A 23571-nucleotide genomic window follows, 5' to 3' on the forward strand; every position below is an offset into this window, starting at 1 on the left:
GGGTTTGGAGGTTGCCAGGAGAGTGGTAGTTGTCTGACTCCACTGGGCTAATGTAAATAACAGTATTGGTTATCAAAATCATTTCTTATATTTCTGTAATATCGAAATTAATTCATTTAAACTCAATGTTATTTATATACCAAATCACAATAACCATTGCCTCAAGGTTCTTAATATTGTAAGGTAAAGACCCCATAATAATACAAAAAACCCAGAGAAAATCCCAACAATAATATGACACCTATGAGCAAGCATCATGGTGACAGTGGGGAGGAAAAACTCCCTTTTAACAGGAAGAAACCTCCAGCAGAACCAGGCTCAGGCCACATGCTGTGTTGAGGTGAAGGGAGGCAGACAAAGACAAACAAAGACACGCTGTGGAAGAGAGCCAGCGATTAATAATAACTAATCCACCAGTACACATAATCTGTTTAATTGAAATGATATTTTTAATGTCAAAATATAATTACTGCTGTTATCTGTGAATTTTCAATTTCACCGTTTAATAAAAAAGCAGAAACACAGTATCTTTTGATTTAGATGACAAGATAGATTTGCATCACTGCTTTAAACTTAAAGCATGCAGCTACAGACAGTGTTCAGCCAAAAGAAGAATGGGATTTCCTGGAATAGACTGACTGGTCCCAAAGAGCTTTGAGCTCAGCATCACAAAGACAGTTTGGCATTACACAAAAAGATAGATTACCCTGAGACAGACTACAGCCTGCAGCAGTTCCGTGATAAGTTCTCATAGACACTTGTACTACCTGACATGTATCTTTAAAACGTATGTAATGCAATGCTGCTTCAACACAGCTTGATTTAATTCATATATTTTTGCCTATATTGCTACTGCAATCATGGCAAAGGTGTCCTCCATTCAACTCGTGCCTAAAATGTGTGCACAACACTCAGAAAACTAAAAAACATATGAAAAAAAATATTAGACAGACAGGAAGGGAAAATGTCACTTGGTTCACTTGGTTGTAATTGTTGCCCCATTGACAATTTAGCAGGCCCTCTGCTAGAAACGGGGGAGCAGTAGAACTTTGGCAGGTGGTACAAAGAGACCTCACAGAGCTGGCGTGAACATTCGACTTTTTGAATTATGTTTACATCTCAAGTTACTTGTGTGTACAGCATGTGTGTTTGTGTGCAAATCACTCAGGTAGGTACTAAGAGACTTACAGATCGCTTGCAATTTCCCCTACTCTATGCCATGTTGACAGTCACAACATAGTGACTACGTGTACAGGTCGGACACAGACACATGTGGGATGAAGTGTACCTGCTGACCTGGAGACGCTTTTCTGTCTGTTCTTTAATTTAACCAATCATCTTTCCTCCTCTGTGTGTCTCCAGTTCTATACGAATCACGTGGGGGTAAATTAGCAGTGAGGAGCAGACAAGACAAGGTGACTGTTTGCAGATGTTTAAGAAAGAAGGAAGCACAGGTTTAGGCACTATTTTAGGACCTGCTTCCAAATGTCCCCTATTCTAAGTCATTAGTTTGATACTTTGACTCTCTGTTGTAGTGGTCGGAGTGGATGTTTGTGTGTTTTTTGGATAGTCTCTTGTTGTTTAACTGGAGTTAGTTTTTACTTTTTACTGTAATCACGTCATCGATCAAAGTGGATCTTGGGAATTAAATTCATTTTCTGTGGTTACTGACAAATTTCATTTTCATCTTTGTTCACTTCCGGAGTAATCTAATTAGCGAGGCTCCACTGGGAAGAAATGGATACATCTGATCAAAAGGGTTGTTTAAAAAAAATAACCATGTGTATGAAAGAACATGACAATTGTATTAAATAGCTTGACCTTTACAATAAATGCTGAGCACATAAACATGACCCATTTGTGTGTTTTTGTTCCCCCACTTTGTTTCTGTGCTGCACACATTTGAGTGATCCGCCGTCAAAGGATTGGCACAATAGACTCAGTGTGGGATGTTGATGTGTTTGTGTCACAAGCTCCTTGTGTACTATGCTAAAGGATGTGTCATTTAAACAGTTCGGGGTTTTGTGGATATACAAACTCACAAGGCCATTTTGCTTATGAATTGTTCCAAGGCTCAGTCTCAAATGTTCACATCACCACCCATAAACACAGGAGAAGTGACAGACAAAAGGCATTACAAGAATTCTGCTCTTGAACTGAGTGTGGTCTCTTGAATTGTTTAAGTAATATTTCTCAGTACAGGAATTATAGTGCAGAAATTTTTGAGTTTGAAAAATAGCTTTCTAACAAGAAACCGACTGAAGAGTCAATTTAACATCACTTTTTCCCCATAAAAGAGAGTAAAAAGTGCAATTTCCATGGTGCATCTACAGATATGAACCTCAGTGATGACTCAGCAGTTTAAGATGAGTCATATGTAAAATTTTGGTCTCTACTTTCTGTGATCAATAAGTTTCAGTATGTCCATGGCAATGACAAAAGCACTTGTTCACTGATGAATTATCTGAGAGGAAAATCAATGGCGTATTGAGTGGTTTAGAACTGTAATGGTTTTCTGATCCTCTTTAAAGCTATTTTTAGGAATATGTTGGTGACTCAGTTTGCTATTGTGCATGATAATGAACTGATGTGTTAAAACTCTAGGTTTGCATTTCTGTTAGCTGCCCACTCTGCAGCATTTCCCTTGAAATGAGAGTCAGAAATAAAAATCAAATGAAAATTTAACTTGAAGGCAGACAGCGGGGCTGGCATCACACACATTTCATCTCACACGCTGTGTTTTTATTTGTTTGTACAAGAAGTGTGTGTGCAGTTTATTTGTGCTGCCTGTAACTGTCAGTGGATCACAATTACGAGCAGTGACTATAATCGCATGCACTGACAACAGGAAATGTGTGTTTGTTTAAAGGAGGATGTCTTGACACAGTATCTGTGTTTACAGAGTCTAGCCCCAGCACTGTCATCACTAACTCCAACAGAGCTAACACAACCCCTAAATTTGACTCTTTTCTAATTAGACTGAAATACCTGAGCCACCTCCCCTCTGCACTCCCACATTTCCTCATACAGAGTCCTTTTCTGCTTTACGTCGCTCTCTGTCTTGCTCAAACTATTACCCCATTGGTACGCTATTCCCTCCTTTAATTTCTCATTCCGACTGGCTGTAATCTGGAAGAGAGGCTGGAATGATTAGAGGTCAGCTAATTTGCTGCAGATGAAAATGTCCACGTAATGGGACTTGCGGGGAAATAATAGTACACAACACAATGCACACAAAATTTCCAAACAAATCTGCAGGAAGTCTGTTAATACTCCACACACTCCGCAAATATGCACAAAGACAGCCCAGCCGTCAGTACCCTGCTCTGCATTGTACCTCCCTCATAAAGAAATTGGTTTTTATCGCATAACTCTTCATTTATACTCGTATCATATCAACTTCTTTACTCTCTATATCATCTCCATCTCTTATTGAACTTCCCCCTTCTATTGCCAGCAGGATGAAGATAGGTTTCTGCCAATAACTTGCCACAGATGTCAGGAGTCTTGCATGGTGACAGCACTCTTATGAGGAAAGTGGTGGGCTACTGGGTCTCTCTAATTTCCATCTTCTAGCAGAAGCTGTTGCTCTTGGAGTCAGTGAAAACACCCACTGGATTCTTGCTAAGAGAAGTCAGTAATGAGATTGTGGTGAAGAAGTCTTTCTGTTGGAAACTCAAACTGGTAAAGGTTATCCAGTCATCTGCTGCTCGTTATGTGTGAACATGCGTGTTTTTGAATCTGTGTGAATGTGAGTTCTGGAAAGACAAAAGAGAGAGAGAAAAAAAAGTTGGAATCAATCTCCCTCAAGCATACAGTGTGTGGTTTAGTTATATTATGTGGATGTAGATGAGATATGGTACACAAAGAAAGAGAGTAAAGAAAGGGAGCTTGAGCATTACTCCAGTGAAAGTATCTGACTCATGCCTGATTGTTTATTATTGCAAATGACTGTAGTCCTCTCAGGAAGCCACAGGAGTATTACTCATTGCACCAAAGAGAAGATAGCGATGTAGTCTGTCTCCCCTTAGACATTTATTCGTCTATTGGTCTGTTTTTGTTTTGCACACATGGTATGATTTGAAAGAAAATACCGGTAATTCCCATAATGCAGCAAGCCCCTGCCTTGTGATAACTTACATGATGTCTCTTTACTGCACTTCTCATCAGGCTCCTATCCAAGGACTGCTCTGTGACTGCTGCATTGAAGGTATTTAGAGAAAAGCCAGCTAAGTGTCATGCCTGCTGTCTTGTGCTGTCGTCACTGGAAATAGACATGTCACTCAGGAGATGGATGCAATGTCTTCATGCACCCCCACCGGTAATTTCACTACTTAGAGAAAGAAGTAAAGTAGCATAAACAACCTCCCTGTCCTTTGCATCCCCATTAGGTTTATCTTTGTTGACAAGTGCCTGCTGATATCTGTTTTGTTTTGGACTCAGTGTTCCCTGGTGAGGTTGTAAAAAAGCAGAGTGAAAAGGGTCCAAAAAGATGACTGAGTAGTAAAAGGTGAGCGAGAGTGAGATAGGTAAAGAATCCGCAGAACAAAACATTTAAAATAATGGGGTTTTTTGCAGACTTGTAGGAACGCATACTGCAGTCTGTCCAAATGTATAACTGTGGTAGCACTGCTTTTCAATTAGATTTTGAGGTCTTCGTAGTCTATGAAATTTATGGATTACAGCAGAAAATGTTTCCCAAAATTTGCCACAATAGCAGAATCATTTTTCCTTCCTTCTAGACATTAAAACTTTTTTTAATTATAAGAAAGTAACCCTCGGTGGAGGGTGTTAAGGAAGAAAAAGAAAGAAAAAGAAAGAGAGGATGTAATATTTCCTAAACCACGGGTCTGAAGACGCAGATGCACGTTGCTCATATAAAGATCAGTTATTCAACGTTGTTACGGAAGAGATGGCAATGTGTGTGCGTGTGCTTAACTAATTGAAAATTGGTGGTGGTTAAAATAAAGGAAATGAGAGAAAAGAAAGAAAGAGAGAGAGGGGTGGAGGGATAAGCAGACTCACAGATCGAAAGAGAGAGAGAGAGAACAGAGGAGGGGAGGAGAGGGAGGGAGGGGTGACGCGGGGAAGTACTTAGAGAGAAGACGCATCATCTGTGCAGTGGTGGGAGCAACATCTCCTGGTTGCAGTCCGACAGCAACGCGAGCAGCTTTTCCGACTTGTTTCCAGAAACCGTTGTTGCGTGACGAGACCATGTGGATTTACAAGCTCGTTTTCGGATTCGTTTTCGTCGTTTCTTGCTCTGGTAAGTTTGCCGAAAACTACTCACAACTGCTCCCGTTGCTGCCCAACGTGTGACACCAGAGCCAGCGTGTGAGCGCACTGGTTTGCGCTCCCTGCACAACAAACTGTCAAGCACGAGTTAGGAGTGCCTTGAATCATCTGATTTTATTACTGTCGCTGCGATGTTCGGATAATAACACATTCGTCTTGTGTTTAACTCTGTATAGGTGTGTTATTAATGCAATCTGGTGGTGCGCGATTTATGGGTTAGCGTTACTTAGAGTCAAAACACATCCCTGGCAGTATTTTTTAAGACTGGACTTCAGTGAAAAGAGATGCTTTTGCTAAGAGCAATTACAGAGCTTTTTCATTCTAACTCACTACCAGAGCTCATTGGACTATACAGTATCGCTTTGAAATTTAGCTGAATGAACACTGGGTAAGTGATAAGAAAAAAACATCTGCTTATACGCTAACCCACTGTCACCTAAAGTGACCTGTTAAAATCCAATCAATCGTGCAGTCACCCTCTAGCTGAGTGCAACTTTCGCGGTTCATTGCTTCTTGGCACTCAGCCGGTCAACTCAAGCTGACGAGCGGACAAACACTAGGCCTCTGGTACTCTGTGCTCCCCAGCTTGCTTACCACATAGTAAACTATCCAGACACTGAATCTGAAATCAACTCTGATGTGTGACGTCTTCCCTTCAAGTGATTCAACGATTTTTGTTTGTATGTTCTCTATGTGTTTGTGTGTGTGTCAGCCTCGATTTCATTTGGGGCCAGTGACAAATGACTGTGCATCCCATTGGACGCTGTAAACCTAATGGGATGCACAGTTAAAGCAGACTTCTTCACACATAAAGTATTGTGCAAAAGGCTTGAGTCACTGCTCATTTCTTTATATTTTAGCAGGAAAATGGGGAAATAGGTGCAGTGATTTATTGAAACGTTTGCAAACATAAATGGAAATATGGTTTTTGAAAGCAAGAACAGCGTTTGCACGATTCTTAGAAACTTGAAGTCAGTATTTGGTATGAGCACCTTTATTCTTCAACGCAACCTGAACTCTTTTAGCCAAGCTGTCTTGCAATTCTGCAAGTAGTTTTCAGGAATAGTTCTCCAGGCTTCGTGTAGGTCATTCAAAGCTCTTCTATGGATGCTGCTTCAAAAATGTTGAGGTCCGGTCTCTGGGGAGGCCAATCCATGACTGATAGTGTTCCATGGTGTTTTTCTACAAGGTATACTTTTACTGCATTGGGAGTGTAGTTTTGATCATTGTCATGCTAAAAAAATGAAACTACTGTTAGTCAGATGCTTTCCATGGTGACCAAAATCTGTTGGTACTTTTATGCGTTCATTCAGCTCCAAACATTGACAGAGCATCCACTCTGTTTCACAGATGGCTGTAGACACTCACTAATGTACGTCTCTGCTGACCTCCATATTTATTTGGATCTGATTTCTCTTGTCACTCATATTCAGTCCAGTTCTTGCACATTACCTATGCATTTTCTCCTTGTTTCCCTTCCTTAAATATGGCTTTTAAAAGCCAGCCTCCCACTGAGGCTATTTCAGATGAGGCTTTGGTGAGCAGTAGAGAGAGCCGCTAAAGGGCCAAAATGCATCTCTCAGGTCCTGTGTCAGGTCTTTTTTTTTTTTTTTTTTCAGTTTTACAGTTGTTTTTGTTTTTTCATTCCCTAAGGCCATGGCTTTTTTTAAAGACTTCTTCTTTTGTCTTCCATCTGTCCAGTTTCCTCAGTTTTTTTTAAAGTGCACATCAAGCCAGATATGCAAAAGCTTTTTGGGAATCATCTTGTTGGTGCAAAAATACTATTACAGAGTGCACAAGATGCATTTTTAAATTGTTTTGCTAAGTTGCCTGTTACATGTAGACACAATACTGTTTTATTGCTTGGTGTAAGTGCTTTTTTTTTCTAATGGTTGAATGATTCATAGTTTTTTTGTTTGTTAAGTGACTAAACACACAAAAAGAAAATATTTCTGTGAAAATGATCACAAACAAGGACTGGAGTGAAAATAACTGAAAAAGAAAAAAACTGAAAGATATGCAGAAAGTCTGAAGAATTAAGACCACTTAAAATTAAATGAAAGTCTGGCTCTTTGCAAAATAAAAAGAAATGAGGTGTTTGAGACGTTTTCTAGACAGTCTCATCAGCAGACAACAAAGAATACTTTGTTTGTGTGAATTCATTTTATTATTATTATTACTAGAAGTAGTATTTAGTATCCCTTGTGTTAATATATACAATTTAGAATGGGCAGACTAAGACTACTTTTGTCATGGATGTAGAGCCAGACAAGTCTGTAGACTGTCATAAAGCTATCTGTCCGTGTTCAACCACAACAGCATCAGGCCCTTCCTAATGATGCTCTCTCTACCTATAGTTGAGTCTCATTAATAATGTAAAATGTCAAATTAATGCTACTCAGTAATTGTGACCACATTTTGTAATTGTGTATCAGAAGGCAGAAGAAATGCTCTCCAGGACTACCAGAAAACTGACAGCATTCAACTGATGGTCCATTCTGATTCCTCCCACCTGACCAAAAGCAGGAAGCTGAGCTTATCGAAATGTGCTAAAGCCTGCAGCCGCAACAAAAGGCTCCCCTTTACCTGCAGGTTTGTCCATGCTAATGTCATTACCCTTTCAGTTTCAGGATATTACTTTGGTAACATGGGAATGGCTTTCAGTTCGTCTTACTTAATTAATGTTTGCATGATGCATGAATTTTGATGGTTAGTTTAGCAGGCCTCACCTTTGTGTACTCACAGAATCCCCATGTTACTGGTTTCCTTTTACTTCAAGATGTCATAAAACTGACCATTATTATTCTCACTCTCCCTCCTGTTTTCTCTTCCTCCTTTCCAATCCTCTTTATTCTCTAGAGCATTTGTGTATGATCATAAAAACAGGAAATGCCAGTGGCTGTCCTTCGACAGGAACTCACCAGGAGTTCAGAGCCAGCAGAACATGAACTACCAACTGTATGAGAAGAAAGGTGCTCTACATTTCCATGTTTTTGCTCACCCAGCTGATACATACACAACAAGTGTCTCTGACTCTCAGAAAAAACACATCCTTGAGGTAGCCTTTCTTTCAATAGACACCACTGCTTCTGTAGAGGTTTTGTTGATTTACATTTTTTAGAAAAAAATTATATCCATTTCATAACAATTTATGCTAGAGTGATTTTAGCTCCGTGATGATGGGAACCCTCTGGGGGGAAGACTAGGAAGGGCAAGGACTATTGGCATGTTTATTGGGTTGGGCCACATCATGGTTCATTTTCTGTCATTAAGCGGTGTTTATGTAAATATTGGAAATTCCCACCCGTTTTCAATCACACTGACCACAACTGTGAACTGTGAACATGCCGGCTGTGTAACATATTTTTTACTGAGTCCAGATTTTAAAGATGATAAGGAAAGCAGATTTGACTTTTGGCATTGTCGCATCTCCGTTAAGCTCAGTGTTTCAGATGAAAATCTCCTTCTGTCTGTTTTCTCTATTATCTGTTCTGGCTCTGTATGCAAAGCACTTATCACATTTACAAGACCATTCTCTGTGTCTGTCTTATTTCAGACTATGTTAGAGAATGCATTGTAGGAACAGGGCAGAGTTACAGGGGGCGGAGGTCAGTGACTGTGAGTGGGATCCTGTGCCAGGCCTGGGCTTCTCCTGTTCCTCATGAGCACAAGTAAGAATCTGATGTACTTTACACCACAATGTCAAACAAAATAGTGTTATAAGCTCTTTCTTACTGTTAGTTTTGGCCTGCTAGTAATGCAATTAGCTAGTAGCTAGAGGCTGGTATGTATGTGTGCATATGTATATATGAGTATGATATATTAGGGGTTGATTAGGCTCCTGGGAGCAGTCATTCATCAGAACTGACCTCATTGTAACGCCTTACACAGTCACAGATCATTTCCTGCTGTGGACCTACTGTTTATCTAGATGTGTATGTAGTGTGAATTCAAGTGTGTGTATTTTACTTTTACTGGCATATGCCACATTTGGTTAAATCTAAGTTCTAGATATGTCCCCTAAATGTCTAAATCTATTTTTGCTGATAAGATATTTTTCAAAGTAAGAAAAAAGTTAAAATAATAAGATGCCAGTAAAAGATGACAAAAGTGAAATTTGCACTGATCTCGGTTACATTGCACAGTGCAGTTGCATAATTTTTTACCCAGTAAGCAACAATATAGTTACATTAATCTAAGCCTATATGACTAAGATCCACTGTAGACTTAATAGCGACAGAGAGAGCTATGTGCTTCCTTGAAAATCAAAGATGACTGTACTGTACACTAGCCATACTTTATTGCTGAACCCTATGCTACCTCCTCTCTCTTTTGTTTTTAAACTGTTTTCCTCTTTTTTCCACATTGTTGGAATTCTGTTCATTATTCTCTTTATCACTTTCATATTTAAAGGTAATCCAAGATTGAAAGATAGCCACCAATTTCCTGATTTCCAAAACAAAGAGCACATGAATAGTGTTGAACCTTCAGTAAAAAAGAAAAATCCCACTGCCCTTTCTCCTTAGAGATTTAAAACGACTTTGAAAGGCTTTGTAGTGTCGAATCAAAGCCGGCAGTGTACGTTTGCACCTCCAGTGAACCTGCTTTATCAGGCCGTTATTAACTTTTCTGTAAATCAGGTAATTAAACCCAGGCACTTTGTATGTTTTATCAGTTCACTTACAGACATGGGAAATTGACATACACGCAAGCACAGATTAATGCACGCACATACACACAGACACAAGTTCAAATAGCATTTTTATCAGTGTAAGGTTTCCCCCTCCATAGATTGCCCACCAAAGACTTCTCATTTTTGTACCTGTCATTACCAAATCTAGTGAAGGACTATTTCATAGCTTTATCTTTTCCCCATCATGTGGAAAAACACCGCTTGTCTAACAAGCTATGCTTTCTGTGTCCATCATCACAGCTGGTGACTACAGCCATGTGCTTCCCTGATGTAAAAGATATGAGTCATTTGTCAGTATGTTTATGTTACGTCCACCAACGCCAACCTCATGGAGAACTAACTTTGCTTTTAAGTATTAACCTGTTTTCCCTAAAAAAAGACTGCTGTGTCACTGATGATTCAGTCCTTTGGCATAGTTGTCAGTAACTTTTATTTTTGTTAATTCCCACTGGTGGTGTTTACAGAGCAGCACTCTTGTAAATGAGCAAGGAGAAGTCATTCTGTCAGAGATTAAAACCAGAGACCACAAACTGTGACCTTTTGGTGTTTTTCAAAAAGAACTTGCTCTGCATGCGAGCCGAAACGCTGTATTTGGCAGCAGGTCTTGGTACATGTGTTTGTTTTGTAACTGCAGCTCTGCTTCTGACAGATTCATGTCTAAGAGGTTCAGGAAGACGGACCTCCAGGAAAACTACTGTCGCAACCCAGACAACTCTGCTGTTGGCCCATGGTGCTTTACCACTGACCCTCGGCCACACTTCAGACATGAGGAGTGTGGCATACCACAGTGTTCAGAAGGTGGGTTTTACACACAGGCACACACGTTTGCAGAAATATATCAGTGCTTATATGAGCACATATTAATGTTAAAATAATACCCATTCTGCAATCTGCATTATCTCATCAATTGAGGCTTGATAGCCTGAAACGAGCTCCGGCAAACTAGGCAATCATATAGTTGGACTAAGCAAGTTCACCTAAACTGTGCTCTCTTGTGATATCTATCTATCTATATGTGTGTGCGTGTGTTACTTGCTGAGGCCAGCTGCAGCTGTTTCCAGGTGTGTGGTTTGGTTTACACTGTCCTCTCTCATTCCATCAGGCTCAGGGTTTGTAAAGGGTTTGAACCTGAAGAAGCGGGTGTTGGAATGTTACGGGATATTAATCCCCCTGTCGTCTACTCAACATCAATTGTTAGCCATTATATCCATCCCTGTGGCATACATGTGGTTGTGATGAAAGAAGAGGGCCTCCTCAGCATGTTTTAGCCTTTATGTTATATCGCACAATGTTACTGTCAGGCACTGAAGGAGGGGATGATAATGACCTCTGTTATCTAATCCTCGGGGATTCATGCTGTCAGAGGGGTTGTTTCCTCAGCATGCATGGCACTGGATCACTTTAATGAGGCGCCAGGTTGTGGTTGGGTAGGACAAAATGGGAATCCTTCTTGCTCTTTAACTGACACAAGTTGTACAACAAAGATAATGACATTTTATTTTGATAAAAAGCCTGTGCTCTCCCAGTAAAAAAATGACTGGGAGGGTTTCTCCTGAAATTAAGTGGTCCTAATAGGAAACATACACACAGACACGCAAACATGGCGTGTACAAGCACAAATACATGTGCAGCCTGTGGACTCACAAACATCTGTTTCCAATCTGGATCCTTGCTGTTGTTCACACTAGACAGTGTATTCTACTCACCAGGCAGAAAATGAGGCTTTGTCTTTATCCAAGAAACTTTTTAATGTTTGCATCCATATTTTAAATATCTTTGTTTATAACGAGTCTTCATTAAAGCTGAAGTATGCAAGAATAAAGTACTTTGATTGGCCAAAACTGATCATTATGATATACAGTGGAACCCCGGCTTACAAAGTCCCCATTTAACGAAACGCCACCTCTTCCTCCACCAAGAACTTCGTTTCCAGCCAGCATCGCCTCACTCAAAAGGCGATGGAAAAAGGTGCTTCGACTTACGAAAGACCCTCTGGAACGAATTATTTTCGTAAGTCGGGGTTCCACTGTAGTAGGTGTAGAAATCCAGTTCTTGCACAGCCCAGTTGAAAATCTAGTATGGTGAAAGGCTGTTAACGACTTGTTTGTCTAGTGTAACAAACAAAAAAATGTTGCTTATCCCACTTTAAGTATTATGTTATCAAAATGTTTAGTTCAAAATGTTGCTTAACAGTTTGGGAATCTAATATTAAACGCTAAAGTGTATTCAATTTGATCTTCAGCTCTATTCCTTTGTGAGCCCATGGCTATCCTACTAAAAAAAACACACCTCTCATTTATATTCTGGATATATGATTTTTCATTGATCAACTTAGCATTTTTCTAAGATATGTGCATGTGTTTTTCTGCTGTATAGTTGAGTGTATCAACTGTATTGGCGAGGATTACAGAGGACCAATGGACCACACAGAAAGTGGAAAAGAATGCCAGCGGTGGGACTTGGATGACCCACACAAACACCTGTACCACCCCAAGAGGTGATGCTCACAATTGCACACACACAGATACACACTTACCTCTGCAGCGCACAAAATTTGTGCAAGCTCAATCACATCTACTTGCATGCATGCTTATAGCATGAGAATACATTATGTTTTAAAAGGTTCATAAAGTAATTCAATGTAGTTTCGCTGCACTTACTTTGGTGATGAAGTGATTTGGATTCAGTTAGTGAAAACCTTCCCCGAAGGAATAATATTGGAATCCAGTGTGTGTTTATGTGGGTTTTTTTTGTGTGTATTTAACAATAATATGTTGGGAAAATGCTTCATTTTGACTTAATTGTCCCAAATTGCTTTAAACTCTCAGACTTGGGCCTAAGCTGTTATTCATTTATACCTGTTTTAAGGTTTCATATATTTTAATCTATATTGTTATTCGTTGCACGATCTTCAAAAAGGGTGTGTACACGTCAGCTGTGTGCATCTGTGTCAAGACAGCTAGTGGGATGGCAGGTGGTCTGGATTAGTGGGGACTCGTTAACACATCCTTAATCATCCCACTGTTTATGTAAACGAGGTCCCAGACTGCTCATAGCACTAATGTAATAAGAGGGTCCCACTGCCTGATACTTCATGCCTAGTGGCTACAGGCCTGAAGGGATGTAGGACTTTGGGATGACTTACTGTAGAACACCTGTAGTGGTGCAACTCATTATCTTCCTCACTCCCCTGAGCTCAGAAGAGTTATTAGTGTGTCGGTTACATGCAATGAATTGTCTCTCAACTATTTAAGATAAGATAAGATAAGATAGAACTTTATTAATCCCTCGGGTGGGTTCCTCTGGGAAATTCGACTTCCAAAAAGCACAGCAACGACCGAAGTTACAGTTACAGTTACACTGCTTGTGAATCAGCAGGAAAATAGAAACATGGATCTCTTGACTTTCAGAATATAGTGGCAGTTAACATTCTCATGAGTCCTCCAAGTGTGTGATAGTTGTTTTATATTTTATTTATTTGCAATGCTTTTGAGTCTTGTTTCTGCTTACATATTTTTTCTGCCTGTTTTGTATTAGGTACCCTGACAAAGGCCTGGATGATAACTATTGTAGAAACCCAGACGGACGCCAAAGACCCTGGTGCTTTACCACAGACCCAAATACACCCTGGGAGTACTGCAACATCACAGTTTGCGGTGAGCATATATTCATGTTTGTTTGTGTGTGGTTGAATCCATTACCATTTGTCATGCATGTTACGGAGCAGTCTATGCCCTTCTGTTAGTGGCAGTGTTGCTGCTCAGTGCGGGTCGACAAAGTATGACTGACTGCAGCAAAATTTACTGCTTCCTGTACCTTTCATTTTACCATTCCTCCCCTCTTCCTGGCTAATGCTAAAGAATATACAAACACACACTCACCCACCCACACAAACAGATGCAGAGCCCCCCTCCCCTCCCTCTTAGGGTTGGCTCTCTGTTATGTCTTCTCTGATAGCCAGAATGTTTATTTTTTTCCCTGCACCACTGGCTTTCTGTTTATTGTTCTATGCCAGCTCTTATGTGTGGTAGTCAAACTGCACAGGTCTGAATTACTGCTCTACATTAACCTCGTGTTACACATGCAGACACAACACCAGGGTCACACACACTACAAGCAGATCATTTACACCTCATACACTTAGTGCAAACGGTGTGATTGATGTTTAAGAGATCGTGTGTGCGTCACATCTGGCTTTGGCTTTGTGTGTCTTTGCACTTGTAGTAAACCAGCAAACACTGCGTGCTTGGAGTTCACCCTGCAATCAGTGACAAGTCAGACACTGGATTCTTCAAGAACATAAAATAGAAACAGAGCTGGTGTTGTTGTTGGACTCTGCTTTATTCTCTTTAGTCTGCTTTCCTGCTAGAAGCATCAGCAGTCCTGGCTCCATGTTTACTAGATGGCACTCCACCATGTGGACCCAGTGATTCACTGTTCTCTCCCCCTTATTTTCTCCTCTCTAAAAATTGTCTTCTACCCAGGGCATTCAACCCTTCTCTCACTCTTTCTCTATTATGGGAGCTTTTTGGGAACAGACCAAGTTTACGACCCAGTTAGTCTTAATCAAAACAAGGCACACAGAGACAAACAGATAAAGTGTTCATTTGATAAGGCCCCTTCTTTTGTTTACTGTCAAACTAGTTCAAATCTATTTTTATGCATCTACTATGCACAGCAAATCTCTGTTTTAGAGACTTGAAGATCTGGCGCTTTGTACATTTTCGGGTACAGTCGTGTAATGCTCAGATTAATGAACTTGTAGCACTATCTAATGAGGATCTCCGTGAAGACAAGTACAGCAGACTCAATTTCGTGCCTTGGTTATCTTTTTGAGCCTAGCTAAACTGCATTCTTTCAAAACCACAGCTATTCTGTTGATGTCAGATAGTCAGTGTACTAAGAGTATTTGGCACCATTTCAAATACACTGTCACACTGAATACATCTATAATCCTGGCTGTTTGCTACTATTGACATCACTGTGCACTAATACAAAGTGGATGTATCTTGAGATCAGGGAATGATAAAACCTGGGGATGAGGACAGTGTCATTTTTAGGCCAACTAATTTGGCTGCCATCAGAGCAAATTGTTTGTTGCAGTCTGAATTGTAGGTGTTGGCAGTTGGGAGACTGAATTCTGCACAGTGAGGGTCTAAATTTACCAGGAGGCAATTTACCCCACAACCCCCCAAAAAAGTGCCCCATTGGCAAGCTGTACTTTTCTGAACATACATACACTTTTATGGCAGAGCATGCAACATTAATCAGTGTAATTGTATCTATTATATTAATGTTTTCCACAGCAATGTTACACAAACACACTTTTTGTTTGACTTCAGTTCACAGTTACCAATTTTTTTTTGCAGAGGATGGCATTCAGACTAACATATTTTGATATATTGGTAGACTCATTTGTTTATGTTTCGTGTGAAAATGTAAATTACAACAGTGGCAGAACCTTGACCCTGTGGAAGTTCCTGAAACATCTTCCTGGAAAATCATTCATGGAGAACGATATACAAATTTCAGGCAAATAAAAAACCTCCTGGGGGTTTTTCAACTTTCTATACAGTTCAAAGTTACCATAATTTATTCAGTTTTCATCACTTTTTTTCTCTTACCGCTCTCATTTCACTGATCTGTAACTCACAGCAATTGTTTTCAAAATTTCTTCATACACCATTTAAACTAAATAAGCTTTTATCAGTTCTTCACCATCTCTGTGCACAGTGTAAATTAGGTGGCCAAACTTTTCACACTGTCTTTTTTTCTATGTTAGTGCAATCATAAATGGTAAATTTGAGCAGATTCAAACTAGCCCCATTCAGTGTTGCCAACTCCTCAGTAAGGAAAATCGCTATTGGTTGTCCTAAAAGTCGCTAGAAGTCGCTAAATGACGTTATCGCCTAATTTGCATAATTGGTCATGCTAATCTAATATTAACCTATGTCGTTGGAGAGAGAAATAACATCGTGGAAGAGACATAAAGTGAGTAAAAAACGTCCTAAATGCATTTAGAGTTTATTTAGAACTACAAATTAAATTTCTTTTAGCAATTATTGTTTTTTTTTAATGTCACAATTCCAACCCTGCTCCTTTACCCGGGCTTGGACCGGCAAAAGTGACCCGAAATAGGCACTCTGGTGGAGTTACTTTGTGTGTGTGTGTTTATAAGTAATTATATTAAACCTTGTGATCCACAAAACAGCATAAGAGTAAAAGAGTAAAATAAGAACTGACTGCGTTACAGCACCCGCTGCTTGTTGAGAGTAAAAGTGATATGCGCTTTCACGTCTTTTTTAGCGACTTTTTTTTAGAGAAAAAGTCGCTAAGGGGTCTGAAAACTCGCTAAATATAGCGACAAAGTCGCTAAGTTGGCAACACTGGCCCCATTTATACACTGTAGTTGAGGCATTTAAAATTAATTTTCATATGCATTTCATATTGCCTTATGCGTAAATTCCTTTTTTATTTCAGCATTACATATGTTGAGGGAAACAACCACGATTTTAAGAGTTGGGTTAGCCCTCAGTTGTGGTTGGTAGTGTTTAATTCTCCTCATATACCAGAGATAATCCTCATATCGAAGAGGATTTGTTTATCTAACATATGTAAATAAAGATTGACTTTTGGGGGTTATGCTGAAACATCTTTAGTTGCAAGAGCACAAGATCTTGAGCCTAAATTACTAAGCTTTCTATATACTATACTGTCCTTGCTATATTTTGGTTTGCCTTTTGGTTTGTTTAAGAACATGTGTTATTATTAATTTTTTGTCTATATTTGTTAGAAACCCCTCCTAAAAGTAATGTGGTGGAAACAACTGAGTGTTACCAGGGCAGAGGAGAGGGTTACAGGGGAGCAGTAGATATGACGCCCACTGGACTTACCTGCCAGCGCTGGGACTCTCAGTATCCCCATAACCATACATTCCTGCCTGAAGCATACCCCTGCAAGTGAGTCAGAAACTTACATGATACAACCATCCACTCACTCACCCTTGCACTTACATTTTAGCAGATTACAGCATGACTTTCTCTTGTGTTTTCCAGGGACCTGAGAGAGAACTTCTGTCGAAATCCAGATGGCCAAGAATTCCCCTGGTGCTTCACTACAGACCCAAGAGTCCGCACAATGTCCTGCATTAATATCCCTCAGTGTGGCACCCAAAACAGGCTTGTCAGCGGTGAGAGACTCAACGGATTTATTTGGCTTTGACAGGAGCAAGGGAAAAGACAATTTTCTCTCCATCGGAAGCAGATAAATGCGCATATTCTGAGAGAGATCTTGTAACCACACACATCCCAGCGGAAAGCTGTTGCCCTGTAAGAGTGTGGGAAGGACTGACCACCATGTATCACACAAATAAAATCTGACAGCAACTCAGGATGGTCAGTTCTTACTGGTCACTAAAAAAAGATCGAAAGATTAGTGCCATTTGAGATTCTTTTCGAGGTAGATTTAGAAGTTCTACATGCAGATCTATAGCTGAGTAGGCAAATTCAGATTCCCTAAGGGATTTTAACGGATATTCTTTCGAGACTGAGTGGGCTTGAATTGGAATTATAAAACCACTCTGAGGCTATCTTGTGGTTTACGCTTGAGAATTCAATACATTCCCATATACAAAATACTGTAAATTAAATGAAGGGTAACAAACAGCTAAAAAAAATTATGAACGGCAGTATTTTTCTCATTTATCATTGTCAAGGATTACTTTTGTGTTTCCAGCCAAGCATAAAGTAGGACCACTACAACAACTACGATAGCTCAGCTAAGGGTTGTGTATTCTTTTGCTCATATTTGAACACAATTCACAGTTTTTTTTTTACTCTAGCTTTTCAGTTGAACAGCACCACACGCATAATTGTACATTTATAGAGACTGTTTTGCATGTTTTTGTTTAAAGCCCTTATTTGTTTGCACACGCAGTATGTGTCCAGACAGCCTATCTAATTCTTCTATCTCATTTTGTCCAAATCCAGACTGCTATGAAAGATTTGGAGAAAATTACCAAGGACAGCAGTCAAGGACTAGATCAAACCTGCCCTGTGCTCCCTGGAGAGACCACAGCAACAGGTCGGCCCACTGGATCTCTGCTACTTCCTAATCACTTTCCCAAACTTCACTATGATGTAGAAAACAGACTTGCACCATTAATAAAACTGTAGACAAGCACTACTGGCTAAAATAGACATTTAAATTGTCACACCGGTCCACAACATGTTAACCCACAGACCCCAACAAAGTGTAAGAGATTTTAAGGCACTCAGTGAGACAAGAGGAAGAAAGAAAACACAAATTTTGAACAGAAGACGACCTTGTGCACGACAGTCCTGCTATGCAAGTGTATCTGAGTTTTCTAGAACCATGTGTGCAAATCTGAAACATGGTGTTGTTTTAGGGAGGCACTTTGTAAGTGACCTCTACTTAAGTCTCGCTGTTGTTAGTCAGTCAAGGCAAGCCACTTGTTCTCAGAGGAGAAAACAACTCCTAGCCTCCCCTACAGCTTTTTTATGGCTTGAGAAGCGTTTTCCTGAAAATGACCCAGCTGAGCAAGAAAGACTCCCAGAGATAACTTGGCTGGGCGATGCACTCTTTACAACTCACCCTTGACCCTAAATTCGCTCCTTTACAGGAACACTTCAAAGCCACTCAACCCCACTGTATGGCTCCTTCTAATGGGTCAAAAGCTGGGGTTAGGAAGTCAGAGAGAGAGCTGGCTACACCAGAAGGATAATATAAATAAACATGAATTTTAAACCCTTGATTGCTATGATTTCACCACCTTATTAGTTAAGGAATTTGGTGTGAGAAGGGATTTAGTTTGTGGTTTTAAAATTGTAGCGAGAATGCTTCATGTGTGGGATACGTCTGCACGAGTATTAGATATGTGAATGTAGGTGGGAGCATGCTGTCTAAGTGAGTAATTCCTTTGCAAATCACCTCATTATCTTGTCTGGAGGGAGAGAGCCTACACAGCTGTGTATTTAACGGTCCAAATCCTATCTGGCTAAATTCATTCAGCTTTTTACACATAGTTATAAATCAGTAGAAATCCTTTTTTTAACTGTCAAAACAAGACAAATTATCTGCTTAAACTAAAAGAAAGAACGAAAGCAAAGGAGATGTTTCTTTTGTTTTCACATTGTCTTTGGGGCTTAATAAATGTTGATGAAAGATTTGTTAAGGGATCATTCGGGTTTCTGTGTTTGCTCAGTGGTGAGAGGGGCATGCCGACGGCTGGCCTGGAAGGAAACTACTGTCGAAATCCTGATAAAGACAAACATGGTCCCTGGTGTTACACCAACAATTCTGCCATACCCTGGGACTACTGCAATGTGAAACCATGTGAGTGTCAATCCATACAATATGAGCACTGACACACACACAGAAACATAAAAGTCACTTAGATAATGTGTAATTGAAGCTTTATCATAGTCCTAGAGAAAAGACTGAGCTAGTGTTTTTTGTTTTCACTTCTGTTTCTTTCTCTCTCACTCTAACACACACACACACACACGCACACACACACACACACACACACACACACACACACACACACACACACACACACACACACACACACACACACAGAGAGAGAGAGAGAGAGAGAGAGAGAGAGAGAGAGAGAGAGAGAGGGAGAATAATTTGGAGTGGGTAAGTCTGTCTATACTCACAGGAGATCCATAGTCATCAGGAAGCCTGAGGGTTTTTGTATGGAGCCAGAGGCATCATGCTTGCAACTAGCTTATAAAAGTTTATGAATCTTTTTCTTCTTTTTTACACTTTTTTTTAAAACTTTTAACTACAAGACCATACCCTTGTTGTATTTCACGTTTTAGGATTCCTTCTCATTTACTGTTTTGTAAATAACTGTGTTACAATTCTGATTTGTTATTTAATATATTATCCTTACCATCTGTTATCTTGCCGAGCCTCCATTAGTGGTGTGAATAATGCATCCATGTTTGATTACTTGACATGAGCAGATTATCAGAATATAAATGAATTCATGACTCCCGACCTTAAAACTATGAGAAAAGTGCTTTAAAGTATATAAATAAAACATAAGCAGTTGTGCTCTTGTGGCGTCTGTTACATCTAAAAATCTAAAATTAGGAAGCAGCTTTAACCTACAGACACACTGCAACCCTTTTAAGGCGTGTTGCATTCAATTAAACATGACATGGAAAACAAACTCATTGGCTCTGGTAGCTGTTGCTCTATGCTCACTGTGAAATGTACACCCCTGTGTGAGGTTGGCTCTTACCTTGTATGAGTTAATGCGCCCTGATCACTTGCTTGTCTCCTTGCCTCTCTGCAGGTAATGCTTCACAGAACACCATCCAACTGGGTGAGAGTCTCTCTGTGCTCATCTGTCTGCCTGTGTGTGCGAGTGGCTCAGTTGCTGAACTGTATTTGATTGGCTACAGAACTTGATGGGGTGCTTTTTATGTCCAGCTATAATGATGCATGAGATAATGAGGTTGTGGTGGCATCTGTTTCCCTTTCTGTGTGTCTCTGTTGGTCTTTCTGTGTTACTTTGTACTCTTTTTCACATAGTAATTGAAGAACAAATGATGAATCCTCTGCTCTCTTGACATACAGAGTTCAGAATACAAATGGGTTCTGTTAACATTTTCAGTAATCACCTTAATTATCGGCCTCATCAGTTAATGTTCTTATGATGATGATTGAGCTGCGTCGTTAGGCAGCTCGAGTGCCTCTTGTATTGTGACTATGTAAACAATATATGTCCGTGTTAACTACAGTGTCATTGTGTCTGTGACCGTGTCTTTATGGCTAAAATTTAATGTATATTTTATTTGCGCTCTCACTTTCCAGGTGAGGAGGCTTCTGTGAGCTGTTTTGTCCATAAGACAACGAGGATCGTAGGAGGAAGTCCAATGAGCATATCAGAAGGCAGCTGGATGGTCAGCATACAGAAAGGGTATGGGATTTAGCGTTCGACACATTTTCCTCTACTAAAGAACAGTGGAGGATCCTGCCCAGACTATTCTTGAATTGATTAAAAAAAATCTGAAGGGTTGCTTATTCTTTTTCTTTTTATCTTGTCGACTGGGTTTTAGGATTTATGTACAACATATGTTTGTTTTTGCTTTGATCCTTGACATTTATGATCAGTCAGCATGTACATATAGAAAAGAAACAGGGTTAAGAAAACAGATTACCACTGTAAGAAGTTCACTTATAATACTCTTATTTCTCTGAACAACATAAGGATTAGCCTATTAAGCCAGATTCATTAAATACAATGACTGTCTAGAACATAATTATTAGTTGTGTGCTTATATATTGGTGAAGTTTCAGATGTATTGACGAAGAGCTTGTGATGTGATTCTATTAATTGTATTGTCAGGTTGTCATAGTATGATTACAAGCTTTTTCCCCGAGATTTTCTCCCCAAAGTGGCGCAGTTTCAGGTCATGTATGCTGTGGGATGTCATAGATTTGACCTCAATATAATATTTGTGTTTTGTGCTGTTCTCAGATCAATGCACTGGTGTGGCGGTTCACTAATACGAGACGAGTGGGTGCTTACTGACAGAGAGTGCTTCTCCTCATGGTAATGTTGTCTCCCTTTTTGGTTTTTGGAGTAGGGCGGTAAAAAGTTAAAGGATTTGAGCAGTTTTAACCCGAAGAATGATAACTGTGCAGTATTTCCAACTGTATTAACTTTTTCTTGTGCCTGTTCAGTGTTCCGAACCTCAGCGAGTATCGAGTGTGGCTGGGGGTCTCTGATATTCGAGAGGGCGCTCCTGACTGGTCTAAGAGGCAGGAAGTCAGTATAGCCCATGTAATATGTGGCCCTGAGGGCTCCAGCTTAGCCCTCCTAAGGCTCTCTAAGTGAGTGCCTGGAAAAATAATCTCAATGATATATTGATATATTTTTCTGTACTTGTGATGCTAATCATATTTTGTAAATATGTTTTTCAGGCCTGCCCTTCCTGCAGACAATGTCCATACGATTCAGCTACCTGTGGCTGGGTGCAGCATCCCAGAAGGAACAATATGTAAAATGTATGGATGGGGAGAGACCAAAGGTACTAATATTATATATTGGATTATAGTATACATACCTATTTTCTGGTTCTTATGCTTGCAATATGTTAACCCTGGGTTCTTCTTAACATTGTGTTGCACTGTATTATATTTACTACAACAAAACACAGGCAATGAAGTGCAATTTTTAACTCTTTCAGGCACTGGCTATGAAGATATGCTAAAGGCAGTGGAACTGCCCATTGTCAGGAATAACCGGTGTAGAGAAATGCACAGAGGAAACCTTCACATCACCACCAACAAGATCTGTGCAGGAGGGAAGAGGAATGAGGGAGTGTGTGAGGTAAACTGTTGTAAACAGTTTGTATTGTTTTCCTAAAGAAGTGTTTTGGTATTTACACACAGGGCAAATAACTGTTTTAGTGATCAGAAGGAAAAGTGCTCACTAGAATTCATACAGTGCACTCAAACCGTGTTGGTAAACAAGAACAGGCTTTTACTCCTATGGATAAAGTAATTGTTCCCAGTGTGAATCTACGTGGGCATTAGCGCCTTTGTTTAACACAGTGCTTCCAAAGCCCAGTTTGATCTAAATCTCAGACAAATGTTATGTGAATCCGTGGGCTTAGTATTCAGTCAGTTGTAAATAGAGCAGCTGGAGACTGTTGCGCTAAATTTCATCAGCTATCAAAGACTTGATTTTGTGGTTTCTGGCTTTAGAAAAGAGCTGCCCATGTTTGGATATAATATCTATAACAGAACAATTTCATTTGAGTGTCAGAAACGTAAAACATTAATGTTAGCTGTTTAAAACTACGGACAAAGAAAAATGTGCTATAAATTTAATCTTTCTTCTTTTTTTTTTCTTTTTTTTTCGCAGAGGGACTATGGAGGCCCTCTGGTGTGTCAGGATGGGTATATCAGGGTTATTGTTGGAGTAAGTGTCCATGGCAGAGGCTGTGCTCGGGCCAACCAGCCTAGCATCTTCATTAACGTGCCCTTCTACACGCAATGGATCTACAAGGTTTTCAAATATTACCCCAACACTGTCTAGAAACGTAACCGAGAATGAAAAAAGTTTGGGGGACTAAATCTGACCAAGACCACCAGTGGTGCACGCAGGATGCCTGGTTTATATGTTTTGCATACTTACACAGTCCAGATCAATAGGAAATTGATCCAAGGATGTACTTACACTATGATGTAATATTTAAAGTATCAACAAGAATATTCAGATTCCAAAAGGCACTGATGGCAGTAGAGTGGATGTTTTATCTTAGACATATGGTAAGAAAGTCAAGAAACAACAAAGTATGGCTTTGACTGAGTTGGGAGCAGAACAGACAAACATACACATATATGTATATATCTTTTTTATCCAATTCACATTTTCCTTTGGGTAGCAGTTCCACCATAAATTGTGTATGTGTGTATGTAATTACTCTTGATTCCTGGCATTACTTGAATATTTTAAATACCAAATTCGGTGGTTCAGCAGCTGCTTTTGTAGAGTACGTCAATGGGCCACTTAGAAAACTATCCAGTGGTAGGGC

At 39.8% G+C, this 23571-nt stretch overlaps 1 protein-coding gene across 1 annotated transcript; it reads left to right on the forward strand.

Moving 5' to 3' along the window:
- Positions 1 to 5101: 5101 nt before the first annotated feature.
- Positions 5102 to 23254, forward strand: hgfb (hepatocyte growth factor b). Its single transcript, XM_080875927.1, has 18 exons — positions 5102 to 5266; positions 7731 to 7887; positions 8155 to 8267; positions 8852 to 8966; positions 10638 to 10786; positions 12365 to 12485; positions 13526 to 13644; positions 16782 to 16947; positions 17044 to 17177; positions 17977 to 18070; positions 19212 to 19342; positions 20319 to 20348; positions 20840 to 20945; positions 21507 to 21581; positions 21713 to 21862; positions 21953 to 22059; positions 22219 to 22361; positions 22899 to 23254. The coding sequence occupies exons 1-18, from the start codon at positions 5215 to 5217 to the stop codon at positions 23070 to 23072; spliced, it is 2136 nt and encodes a 711-aa protein (XP_080732053.1). The 5' UTR covers positions 5102 to 5214; the 3' UTR covers positions 23073 to 23254.
- The last annotated feature ends 317 nt before the right edge of the window (positions 23255 to 23571 follow it).

This window comes from Rhamphochromis sp. 'chilingali' (genome assembly GCF_963969265.1).
Source record: "Rhamphochromis sp. 'chilingali' genome assembly, chromosome: 2".
NCBI lineage: Eukaryota > Metazoa > Chordata > Actinopteri > Cichliformes > Cichlidae > Rhamphochromis > Rhamphochromis sp. 'chilingali'.